Source organism: Bidens hawaiensis, unplaced genomic scaffold (assembly GCF_021521415.1).
Source record: "Bidens hawaiensis isolate Kalapana, Puna unplaced genomic scaffold, B.hawaiensis_p1.1 tig00040034_1, whole genome shotgun sequence".
Classification (NCBI taxonomy): domain Eukaryota; kingdom Viridiplantae; phylum Streptophyta; class Magnoliopsida; order Asterales; family Asteraceae; genus Bidens; species Bidens hawaiensis.
In genome coordinates this window covers 35,144-47,574 of record NW_027505642.1, presented here as the reverse complement: position 1 = coordinate 47,574, position 12,431 = coordinate 35,144, and the positions used below count along the sequence as shown (strand labels likewise).

The 12,431-nt window shown below is 35.9% G+C and overlaps 1 protein-coding gene across 1 annotated transcript; it reads left to right on the top strand.

The window, feature by feature from the left end:
• Window positions 1–1,161: 1,161 nt before the first annotated feature.
• Window positions 1,162–7,476, top strand: LOC143614450 (golgin candidate 6-like). The gene is made up of 19 exons (XM_077087882.1): window positions 1,162–1,497; window positions 1,748–1,802; window positions 1,944–1,996; window positions 2,636–2,763; window positions 2,846–2,895; window positions 2,978–3,124; window positions 3,219–3,292; window positions 3,370–3,439; window positions 3,514–3,567; window positions 3,646–3,741; window positions 3,841–3,891; window positions 3,978–4,064; window positions 4,159–4,272; window positions 4,336–4,407; window positions 4,499–4,684; window positions 4,763–4,866; window positions 4,973–5,021; window positions 5,106–5,171; window positions 5,248–7,476. The coding sequence occupies exons 2-19, from the start codon at window positions 1,770–1,772 to the stop codon at window positions 6,568–6,570; spliced, it is 2,757 nt and encodes a 918-aa protein (XP_076943997.1). The 5' UTR covers window positions 1,162–1,497; window positions 1,748–1,769; the 3' UTR covers window positions 6,571–7,476.
• Window positions 7,477–12,431: the final 4,955 nt, after the last annotated feature.

Here is a 12,431-nt window from a genome sequence, read left to right as displayed (position 1 = left end):
CATCTCACACCACACAAACTATAATGTCTAACCATGTCTCGGTTTATATAGACTAACCTAACTTGCTAACCAAGACATTACCAAATATAATAAACCCTAATTGTAATCCCATAAACCCATTACATATTAATGAATCTAACGGACCCAATAGGTATAACCCGGTCACCTACACGTGATGGGCCTATTAAGTTGGAAATTACTTCCAACAATCCTTCTTAACGATTTTTTTCGGTTCAACTGACTTAAGACCATTAGTTCGTTGTTGGAATTTGATGGGTTGTCAATTGAAACCAACCGGTTAAACAACCAAAAACCAAAACCAATCCGAAACCTAAACGATTATTAATTAACCAGTATATTAGAAATTGATTTGTAACCGATATTAACCACATGTAAGGGACTGGTTGAGTAATGTTGAATACAAACCGATTACAAACTAGTTTATAAGGTAAGTAAGCGTGCGGTTAAAAACTCTCAAAAAACCAAAACCGCTATATAGTTGTTTTCTCGCCGTTAGAATCTGGTTTTTCCCCATTTTCCTAAGCTAGTATAAGTATGTATTGGGTACACTGGTTTGATTACATTACCTTTTTAGCGCTCAAAAACTCTTAAAAATGCAAAAACCGTTCAAATATGTTCAAGTCTTAATTCTCAAAATGCCTAAGCGGCAAATGAAGCACACATCATGTTGACACCAGAAACAAAGAGAAACCCCTAGTATTTTAAGAAGTTTGATTTATGTTTAATGTTAGACAATACTGAAATGGATCGTCGCAAGAATTGTAACGCGTTTTTGAAACCAATGTCCAATTAACTCTACTTTAATAGATCATTTGACAAAACACTGATAAAATGTAAAAGCTTAAAATGAAGCACCAACGTCGATCACAACGTACTTATATATCATTAAATAAAATATACTGTTTTTCTTTTTATTTTAGCAATGTTATACATCGTCATTTATTTTGCTTGTTTGCTATATCCAGTTTAATGATTTTTCGGTTTTGAAGCCTGACATACATTTTTTTAATTTTGTTTGTTTAGTATATTCAGTTTAATCGATTAAACAAAATAACCAAGTCTTTGCTTTTTATTTTTAATTTTTATTATGCAACTATAATCGACGTTCGAAAGATTAATAACCCAACCCAATCGAGTCCAATTGTCAAGCCATCTAATTGAACGTTTCATATTAAACTAACGTCCATACTAGGTAGCAAAACAAGACAAATATAATATCCACTTAAATTCCTTGTTGTTTCGTTTTTTAACTCATACCAAACCAAATTAAGTTTAGTTGAATTCGCTTCTGTTACCGATTAGGTTCCCACAAATTTCATATATCTAAATAAACCGATCCAAACTAACCGAATAACCAATATCTTACACGAAGTACTAGACTATGTGTTCGACCCCCTAACCTTACACGATTATTATTATTATTATTATTATTATTATTATTATTATTACGATCTCATCAAGCTCCAACTCTAGCAGGTGCGTTTATTCAAATAAATATCGGTAATTAGGGCTTTTTATTATTATTACTTATTGATTTGTTAATTGATTCACGTTACTACACACACAAGTGGATCAATTCGAATGATTTTCAGTTTTATTACATTGCTAATTTACTCTGCATTGAGTCATTGATTCGTTAATTGATCTGAAGATTAGGTTTCACCGTAGCAATATTATTATTATTTCTATTATTATTAATCTGGTTGTTTATTTTGTTGTTAATCAGTTTCTGAATTGCTTCAATTTTGATGATAAAGATGGATTTGGTGTCTGGTTATAAGGTAATTATGGAGCTAGCTTTAGTGTTTTTAAATTACAGTGCTCGTGTAGTCGTATTCGTGTTTGATACTTTGCTTTGGCTTTAAGGCTGTTATTATATTTATACCTTTATACCTGACATTGAGGTTTTACTTCATGTACAGGGAGTTGTTGGGCTTGTATTCGGAAACGAGAATTCGAATTCGAACGAAGATAGGTTTGTTTCTTTTTTTTTCGGTTGTTAGTTGAGTTCGTGTTGACGTAACAGAATTATGCATTGTGAATCCTATTGTTTATCCTTTTCTTTGAATCGAAACACAACAGGGTATATGCATAGTTTATTTTAGGCAAATTGGATTTTAATTATCCCATTTCAGAAAATAGTTGCCACCGGTCCGCCTTTCACACTAATTGTTTTCATTGGACCTCCGTTAAAAAAACTTTTTTTTTCCGAATTTCAAACTGATGTTCTAGGGATTTTGATCGGAAGCAGGATACAAATCAATTCATGTAAAACTTACTTCGAAACGCTGCTCCAAACGGCTTGATTTTTGTTAATTGGAAGTTTAAACTCCGAATTGAAGCACCGTTTCGTTGTTTGGAAAACCGTTTAGAGGTAAGTTTTACATCAATCGAATCGTATCCCCATTCCGAATCAAAAGTTTTAAAACATCAGTTTGAAATTTGGAAAACGGAGGTCTGATTAAAACAATTAGTGTGAAAGGTAGGACCAGTGACAGCTATTTTCTGAGGTGGGATTATTATCGGCCAACTGTAAAAATGATGGGATTATTAAGTTGTGGATAGCTTTTATTTAGCTTCAATGGCTAATGTATTTTATGTATGTGAATGGTAGTTATGTTGAACGCTTGCTTGATTGTATAAGTAACGGTAAGCTAGCTGAAGATAGAAGAAATGCCATGGCGGAGCTCCAATCTGTTGTCGCAGAAAGTCACGCCGCCCAGCTGGCTTTTGGAGAAATGGGTGAGTGCGGGTCGGGTGTATAGTGGTTTTCAGTCTCAGGCTTTTATTTGTCCATAACACAGTTCCTTCTCCTCTATTGCAGGTTTTCCTGTACTATTGGGAGTTTTAAGGGAACGTGATGATGTTGAAATGGTTCGAATGATTTTGTTAACAGATTTTATGTTACGTGTTAGTTAGGATGATATATTTAAGCATGTTTTGTTGATTGTTGAAGGTTCGAGGGGCTCTAGAGACTCTTGTGAGTGCATTAACACCAATTGCTCATGTAAAATTGAATGCAAATGAGGTTCAACCGGCTCTGATGAACGCTGATCTTCTATCAAGAGAAGGGCAAAGTATTTCTCTCTTTTTAAGTCTACTGGTAAGTTTTCCATATCATGATCGTGTTATAACTCTATAAGTGATAAAGTTCGTTATTTTTTGGTTCTGCGATTGATAGTTAAATATACTTGCAGGAAGAGGACGACTTCTATATAAGATACTATACACTTCAACTTTTAACTGCCCTTCTAACAAACTCTCCAATTAGGTAGGTGGTTTATAATATGTTTTTCATAGGTATTGTTTGGTTGGAAATGTATACAAGTATATTGAGGTATCCTTCAGGTTACAGGAAGCCCTTCTTACCATCCCGCGTGGCATAACTCGGCTTATGGATATGCTTATGGATCGAGAGGTATGATACTGATAATCTGGTATATTCATGAAATCTTTAAATTTTTGCATTGTGTGATGTTTCTTTCCATGTAGGTTATAAGGAATGAAGCCTTGTTACTTCTCACCTACTTGACCCGTGAAGCAGAGGTAAAAAACATCTCTTATTTGCTATCATAAAATTAATTTTTCTATTTTCCTTCATAATTTTCTATTATAACTTTAAAGGAAATCCAAAAAATCTTGGTTTCCGAGGGGGCTTTTGAGAAGATTTTCAGTATCATTGTAGAAGAAGGAGGTTCAGAAGGTGGTGTTGTTGTGCAGGTGATTAACTTTTTAAACAATCTTTTCTGTTGTTTTTTATCAACTTGTCGCTTTTAAAGTCTACTCTAAAACGTTTTAATAATATTTTTTATCTCACAGGACTGCCTTGAATTGTTAAATAATCTCCTCCGAAATAATTCATCTAATCAGGTTTAAGTTTCTCTCTTTTGAGCATTTGTAGTGAAGCTTTACTTTCATTATGTTTTTTGTTTTACCACTTTATAGATATTGTATAGGTGTTGCTAAGAGAGACTATTGGCTTTGACTCGTTGATATCAATTTTAAAGCTTCGAGGAACGTCATACAGCTTTACTCAACAAAAGGTTGATAACTGCTTTTCACCTTAATTATCATGCTTTTGCAGTTATAAGTTTCTAACTTCTTTCTTTTATTTTTTAATCAAACTAATGCATGTAGACAATCAATCTACTGAGCGTCTTGGAAACAATTAGTTTGCTTCTGAACGGAGATAAAGAATCTGATCCTGCAAGCAACACTAACAAACTGACAAACAAAACAATTCTTGTTCAGGTTAGTTTTGTATAAATAATATTTATGCATCATCTTCACTCACATTTTTCTTTATAATTGTAGAGAAAAGTTTTGGATCATTTACTAATGCTAAGCGTTGAAAGTCAATGGGCCCCCGTTTCTGTACGCTGTTTGGTAAGATATGTTCATAATTATTAGATTTGCGATCATTCAGAAATATATAACAATTTCTAACATGTATTTATCATTCATATAACATGATCAGGCCTTTCAATGCATAGGTGATCTGGTTTCTGGACACCGTCAAAATCTTGATGCACTTGCAAGTAAATCTCTTGGTGATGGCTCAGAGGTTGAGCCTGCTCTTAATTCAATATTAAGAATTATCTTAAGGACTTCAAGCATGCAGGAGTTTATTGCAGCTGACTATGTTTTTAAATGCTTTTGTGAGGTTAGTATTTTATATATTTTCTAATTGTTTTTGTATTATACTACAAGCCAACTTCGTTTGTATACTTTGCTCCAACAGAAAAATAGTGATGGTCAAAAGATGTTAGCATCTACTCTAATCCCTCAGCCTATGTCGATGACCAATGCTTGGTTTGAGGAAGATGTAAACATGTCCTTTGGAAGGTATATCATATATGTAAATACTAAATATGGTTATATCACACATACACACACGCGCGCGCACAAACACAAACATGCCATATCCATCTCAAACTTGTTAATTTTGCAGCATGCTATTGCATGGTCTTGTTATGAGTGAACATGATGGCGACCTAGAGGTAATGTGAATATTTTCATCTACATTTTTTTAACTCATATTATATTAGAACACGAGTATCAATTATATGGTTTGTGTTATGCAGATTAGTAGCAGGGCTGCTAGTGTTCTTTCTCATGTAATGAAGGATAATATTCAATGCAAAGAAAAGGTATATCTTTTCTTTTCTTTTTTTACATTATCCACAATTTATTTATATTCCTCCTAATAATACTACTTTTATGTAGGTTTTACAAATTAAACTCGAGTCATCAATGCCATCATTGGAGTCCGCAGAACCCTTATTACACCGTATGGTAAGGTACTTAGCTCTCGCATCTTCCAGAAAGGGTAAAGATGGAAAATCAGCCACTCCAAGAAGCTCATGTTTTCAACCAATAATATTAAAATTGCTCGCCACATGGCTCTACGATTGCCCAAACGCGGTACAATCTTTTCTAGATTCACGCCCTCATTTGACATATTTAATCGAGTTAGTATCAGATAACGGGTCAACCGTGTGTGCAAGAGGTTTAGCAGCTGTTGTTTTAGGTGAATGTGTTATATATAATAAACTCAATGAGTCTGGAAAGGATGCGTTTGCAATAGTTGATACAATAAGTCAAAAAATCGGACTTACGTTCTACTTTCTGAGGCTTGATGAGATGCAAAAAAGCTTTTTGTTTTCATCTGAAAAGTCGATTCATGTCCAACCGCGTAAACCGTTGACGAGATCAAATGCTAATAGTATGACAGAGATGGAAGATATTGAAGAAAACGAGTCAACCGATAGTCATAATGATGACCATCCAATGCTTGCTGCAATATTTGACTCCCAATTCGTCAACTTTATAAAGAATCTAGAAGGTGGTATTAGAGATAGTATTGTACAAATATATAGTCGTCCAAAAAGCAATGTGTCGGTTGTACCTGCAGAGTTGGAACAGAAAAAAGATGAAAACGATAAAGATTATATTAAACGACTCAAGTTATTTGTCGAGAAGCAACGCTCCGAGATACAGGACCTTCTTAATAGAAATGCAACATTAGCCGAGGACCTAGCCAATACAGGGGGCGGTGGTTCAGACTACACCGAGCCTAGACCGAACAATAGCTCGGAGAGGGTGCAAATAGAGACACTGAGAAGAGATCTTAAAGAAGTCTCGCAACGGTTAGAAATGGTCAAAACTGAAAACATTAATATTCAAACCGAGGCATTATCTTACAAAAACATGGCTGAAAAACTGGAAGCTGATTTGAAAAGTTTGTCAGGTGCTTACAATAGCCTCGAACAAGCGAATTACAATTTGGAAATGGAAGTAAGGGCATTGAAGAGTGGTGGGGCGGGCCCGGGGGTGGATGTTGAGAAAATAAAAGCGAAAGCGAGAGAGGAAGCGCAGAAAGAGAGTGAAGGAGAGCTTGGTGATTTGCTAGTTTGTCTTGGTCAAGAACAGAGTAAAGTTGAGAAGTTGAGTGCGAGGTTAATCGAGTTGGGAGAAGATGTTGATGTTTTGCTTGAAGGTATCGGCGAAGATGACACGGGATTATTGGATGATGATGAAGAAGATTGATGTCTTAGTATTGATTTGATTGAAGGTTTACAGTGTGTTTAGATTATTTTTTGTATATTTTTTATGTTAAGGTGTATAGATTGTCATTATTTTGTGTACACTTGAAGTTGAAATATGTTACCATCTTGTTTTTATTGAATAAATCAGATTAAACTTGGCAGACTACATCCATTTTCCTAAGATTTCAAATAGTTACAGAAAAGAATAAAGTTGGGTTAGACAAGGGCCAACATGAGTTTTATCAAAATAAGTTTGGACAAAGTAAACCTAAAAGTTAAATTACCTGCCTTTGCTTAGTTACTTTCATGGATTATTGTACCCGTACTCTTTCCTCGTCCTCGTTTACAATGTATCGAATAAACAATGATTGTGTTACTCGAATGTATGGAATCGAACCTTGTCGTAGACGTGAGTTATTGCTAACCGAACCTTGCCGTCGGCTTATGGAATCGAACCTAAGTAACTAACAGTGATTGCCAAATCGTTTTTCACATGAGCGTATGAATCGCTGGTGCGTCTACGATCGCTTCGTCTGATCTAGTAAGGTTTTTTCTTCTTATTTTTTTAAACAATAAAATTTGAAAAGGGTATTTTAGTCTTAAGTGAAATTTTAATAATGTAGGGGATATATGAATTTTAGTTTTTAGTTGGGTAAATCTGGAATTAGGAAAGAACGAAAGATTTAGAAATATGGTGCATGCAATGAAGCAATTCTCTTATTTCTTCCTTAAATTCAGCGCCGGAGCCAAGAAATTTTTTCTATGGGTTCGGAGTTTTAGTGTTCGATTTTTATCCGGGGTCAAAGTTTTCGAGCCCAGACGGGACGGGACGGGTCGGTCATATAAATAAAATGCAATATCACTATCATAACAAAAGTACATTGTCAACATTCAATAAAAAAACAAAGCCATGTTAAATAAAAATATATTACATATTGAATTGTTCCATACATTTTTCATGTTTTGAAAACGATTCATAATTTATGGGTCCCTAACTAAATCTTTCATAATCAATGGGTTTGGATATTGTTTTAAAAAGATATTGGGTTCACTCGTCGAAAAAGAATGAGTTCGGTTGTTAATTTAATACTATAGGTCATATATAAAATCGAAAAAAGACCGGGTTCGGCCGAACCCGATGAAGACCATGTGGCTCCGCCACTGCTTATATTGCTTCTTATGGCGTGCTATCCTCCACCGAATTCCTACAAGATCACCATTTATATTGAGAAAAATCATTGTGTTGTTTGTTTATTTTCGATATTGTGTCTTTTTAACGGCTTTTTTTAATCGTTGATTAAAGTCGATGAAATGTTTTAACGGCCTGTCCCAACGCGCTAGAGTATTAGCAAAAATACAAAATAACTCTATATTAAGACAGAATTACAGAAATTGTCCTTTATGTTTACACCAAATTTCACTGGTGGTCCCTTATCTTTCAAATTGATGTTTATTATCCTTTACGTTTTAAAAAGTAACACATTTTGTCCTTTAGGCCTAACCCAGTTAAAAAATCCCGTTAAGTCATGTCACATGCTTCTCACGTGGGGGTATTTCCGTCATTTCATGTCGTTTATGATTTCCCACCTTTTAAAACCCAATCCCACCCCCGATCGTTCCCTATTCCACTGTCATCGTCCTTCGTCTTCTGTAACTTAGGGTTTACCCACCAAACTATTGATCGTCGACCAAGCATACGGTAATGGGTGATTCAGGCTGGTACATACGAGAAACATTTATAGACGTGGACCTCGACCAAGTATACTGCAATGTTTGATATCCATTTTTGATTTTTAACCCTAGTTTATGAACTTGCTGATTAACTTCTCAAAATTGTGTTTTTTCAGCTTTATACCCAAGTCTCTTTAGCATATGCCTGCATTCTGGTGGTAAGTTAACATCACCTCCAAACCGTACCTATGTTGGAGGTAACACAACATTTGTGGACTTAGTCGACATAGACAAGTTTTCAATTCATGAGCTTGATATAATGCTGGATATGTTAGGCTATAGTGGGAGAGTTCCAAGGTATTACCAGTTCTTGCATCCTGAAAAGAACTTAGACAATGGTCTTGAACACCTAAGTTCTGACCAGGATTGTCTGAACTTGGCTAAACATGTGGAAGAGCATAAGCTCATCCATGTTTATACCAGTCATGGGATAAATAACATAAAAGCTCTTTTTACCTCACCAACTAGAAATGCTACTATTGAAGAGATTGATGAACCTGGACCATATGCTCTTATTCCCTTAAAATTAAACTTCGATGAGAATGTAGGTTAATCTAGTGGGCTGGGCTAGGCCAATCTAGTGGGGCTGGGGAATACAGTGGGGGGGGGGGTGTGCATGATGATATAGGTGTTGAAGTTGGAGTTGATGTTACTGATGATATAGGTGTTGAAGTTGGAGTTGAAAATGAGAATTTAGGTGATTTGGCAGAGGGGGGTGGTGTCAGTGTGGACATAGGTGTTGAAGCTGGAGCTGAAAGTGATCATGCTGCTGATTTAGATGAGGGGGGTGGTGGCAGTAAGGATATAGGTGATGGTGATCATGCTACTGGTTTAGATGAGGGTGGTGGTGGCAGTGAGGATGAGCGTGATGATGATTATATTGTGGATCCAGAAAATAATATGACTGACCCTGAAGTTGACATGAGTGATTATAGGATGAATGTTGATTCAGATGTAGAGGATGGGTTTGACTTTGGAAATGAACAGAAAATGGATTTGGGGAGGATGTAATAGACAATGACAAGTTTCTAAGTGGGTCAGAGTCAGATGGGAATGAAACAAGTTCAAGGAAACACATTTTACATGGCATAAGAAGATCAAATGAAAACATGACAAACTTTTACCTAGGTCAGATTTTTGGAAAAAAGGAGGAGGCCAAGAAGCTTATTAGAAAACATGCAGTTGAAAGTAGAAGTTTAATTAAAATCATCAAAGATGATCACATTAGGGTTAGGGCAGTTTGTACTGGTTCTAAGCCAGATTTTGAAGTTGATGATAGTGGGGTGCATGCTTCTAAAGGGAAGAAAACCAAAGACAAAGGTGCAAGTGGTAAAAATTCTAAAAGTAAGGGGACTGTTATGAAAAAAAGAAAACCTAAAGGTGGAGGGGGGACATGAGCAGAAAGTAATGTTGGTGGGAGGGGGAAAAGGACAAATCCTAATGAATATCAATGCCCATGGGTGCTGTTACTTTCCAAAGAAAAAGATTCTCAATCTTGGGTGGTTAGAACATTGAATACCAACCACACATGCATTCAATCAAGACACATCTATGCTTGTACATCAACTTTTTTATCTGAACAAATGTTAGAACAAATTGAAGAGGACCCTAACATCTCACTAAAAGCAGTTCAAGGTCAATTTAGGAGGAAGTATGGTGTTAGTGTTCATAAGATGAAAGCATATAGGGCTAAGATGAAAACAAAGAAAAGGGTTGAAGGGGACTACAAAGAACAACATTCTTTGCTTAGGGAGTATGTTGCTGAGTTAGTTGATAAGAATCCAGGTAGCACTGTGAAGATTGAGGTTGAGCCACCAACAGATCCTAAATCTACAACTAGACAGTTCAAAAGGATATATGTATGCTTGGCTGCACTATGCTTGGTCTAGATGGTGCATTTATGAAAGGCACATTTCCTTGTCAGATGCTTATGCTATATGTTATGCAATATGTTATGCAATTGTGGAGTCAGAAAGTAACAACTCATGGACTTAGTTCTTAGAGCTTATGTCAGAAGATCTGGAAATTGGAAGCAATTCAAGGTTTACTTTCATGAGTGACAAGCAAAAGGTAAGGAATTCCATATATTCAACCTTATTTACTTTCATTATTTTATTTTTTAACCCTATGTCTTTATGTTGAACAGGGGCTTCTTCAAGCCATTCAAACTTTATTTCCTTGTGCTGAGCACAGATACTGTCGCATATCCATGAAAATATGAAGCTTGCAGGATATAGAGGCGTACTTTACAAAAACATGTTGTACAACTGTGCTACCAAAACAACAAAACCTGAGTTCTTAACTGCAATGAATGAGTTAAAAGAATTCAATAAGGAAGCACACTTGTGGTTGTCAAAAATAGCACCTGAATCCTGGACCAGGTCACACTACTCTGGTTAGTATTCATATACTTTAACATTATTTATGAGTAAATTAGGTTTGGTATGCAAGTTCAATTTTGATTAATTTGGTATGCATTTTGAACTTTGATATTAGGAAGGGCAATTTCTGATGTAATGATTAACAACATGTGTGAGGTTTACAATGGCAAGATAGTGGAAGGCAGGGACAGACCTATAATATCTGCACTTGAGTATGTAAGGGAGTATCTAATGAGGAGGATTGTTACTGTGCTTGGTATTATTGATAAATGGGATGGCTTGTTGACACCTAGAGCCACTGAGTTGTTTGCAACAATCCAAAATCAGGCAAATCACTACAATGTGCTGTGGAATGGAGGGGATCTATATGAGGTGAGTGGTAAACCCACTGATCCAAGAGTTGTGAATTTGGCATTGAAGACTTGTAGTTGCAGGGCCTGGGAAATTACAGGTATGTCTGCAAAGGGCAAAATGATTAATATATACTCTTAATTATATGGGCAAAATGCTTAATATACTCTTTACAGGTTTGCCATGCAGACATGCTGTGGCTGCACTTTGGGTCATGGCTGCTAATGGAGAAAGGGTGGGGGCATTAGAAAGTTGGGTTCACCCGATGCACATAATGGATAGGTGGAAGCTGGTTTACTCATTCAAAATTAATCCAATAAATGGTATGTGTATGTGGACAAAATTTGAGGCTCCCACAACCATTGTAGCACCCAAGCATCATACAATGGCAGGTAGACCTAAGAAGGTAAGAAAGAGGTCAGCTGTGGAAAAGGATGATGTACCAACAACTGGAAAATTGACAAGAAAGAACACCTTGGGAGCATGTAGCAGGTGTGGGAGCACTGGCCATAATGTGAGGACCTGCAAAGGCCCACTTAAGAAGAAGGGGAAAAAGGCAGCTTAATATGGCTCTGTTTATGGTTTCTGTTTAGATAAGTTGGTTTAGTATTTTGAACTTGTTTAATATGGTTTCTGTTTATGGTTATGTATTTTGGAACTTGTGGGATCACTTGACTTTATTTGGTAATGGTTGTTGTGTCTTTTGAACTAATGATCTTAATGTTAACTAAATTATGAAGTAAGTGTTGAGTTTTGAGTTTTGGTTGTGGTGTATTGTGTGTAGTGTATTAGGTTGACTTGAGTTTTTGAGTAAATTAGGTTGTAGTGTATAGTGTGTTTAGGTGTGCAGTCAATCATGGGCACATAGTGTTGACGTATGAGTTTTGAGTTTTGGTTGTGGTGTATTGTGTGTAGTGTATTAGGTTGACTTGAGTTTTTGAGTAAATTAGGTTGTAGTGTATAGTGTGTTTAGGTGTGCAGTCAATCATGGGTACATAGTGTTGAAGTATGAGTTTTGAGTTTTGGTTGTGGTGTATTGTGTGTAGTGTATTAGGTCGACTTGAGTTTTTGAGTAAAATAGGTTGTAGTGTATACTGTGTTTAGGTGTGCAATCAATCATGGTCACATAGTGTTGAAGTATGTTTGACTATGTGCAGTCAACCATGGTCATATAGTGTTGAAGTATGTTTGACTATGTGCAGTCAACCATGGTCATATAGTGTTGAAATATGTTTGACTATGTGCAGTCAACCATGGTCATATTGTGCAGATACAAACATATGTGCATAAGTTGGCACTAGCATTAGGATATAAAAGTTACATTACATCATTTTGGCAGCTAACAACCATGATCATATTGTGCAGATACAAACATATGTGCATAAGTTGGCACTAGCAT

What these genes read in the sequence shown, in the direction of transcription:
- LOC143614450 (XM_077087882.1), top strand. Translation starts at nt 1,770, where the DNA reads ATGATAAAGATGGATTTGGTGTCTGGTTATAAG. An exon ending in ATATGCTTATGGATCGAGAG is followed by an intron (nt 3,440 to 3,513) that starts GTATGATACTGA and finishes CTTTCCATGTAG; the next exon opens with GTTATAAGGAATGAAGCCTT. An exon ending in TTTTTAAATGCTTTTGTGAG is followed by an intron (nt 4,685 to 4,762) that starts GTTAGTATTTTA and finishes TTGCTCCAACAG; the next exon opens with AAAAATAGTGATGGTCAAAA.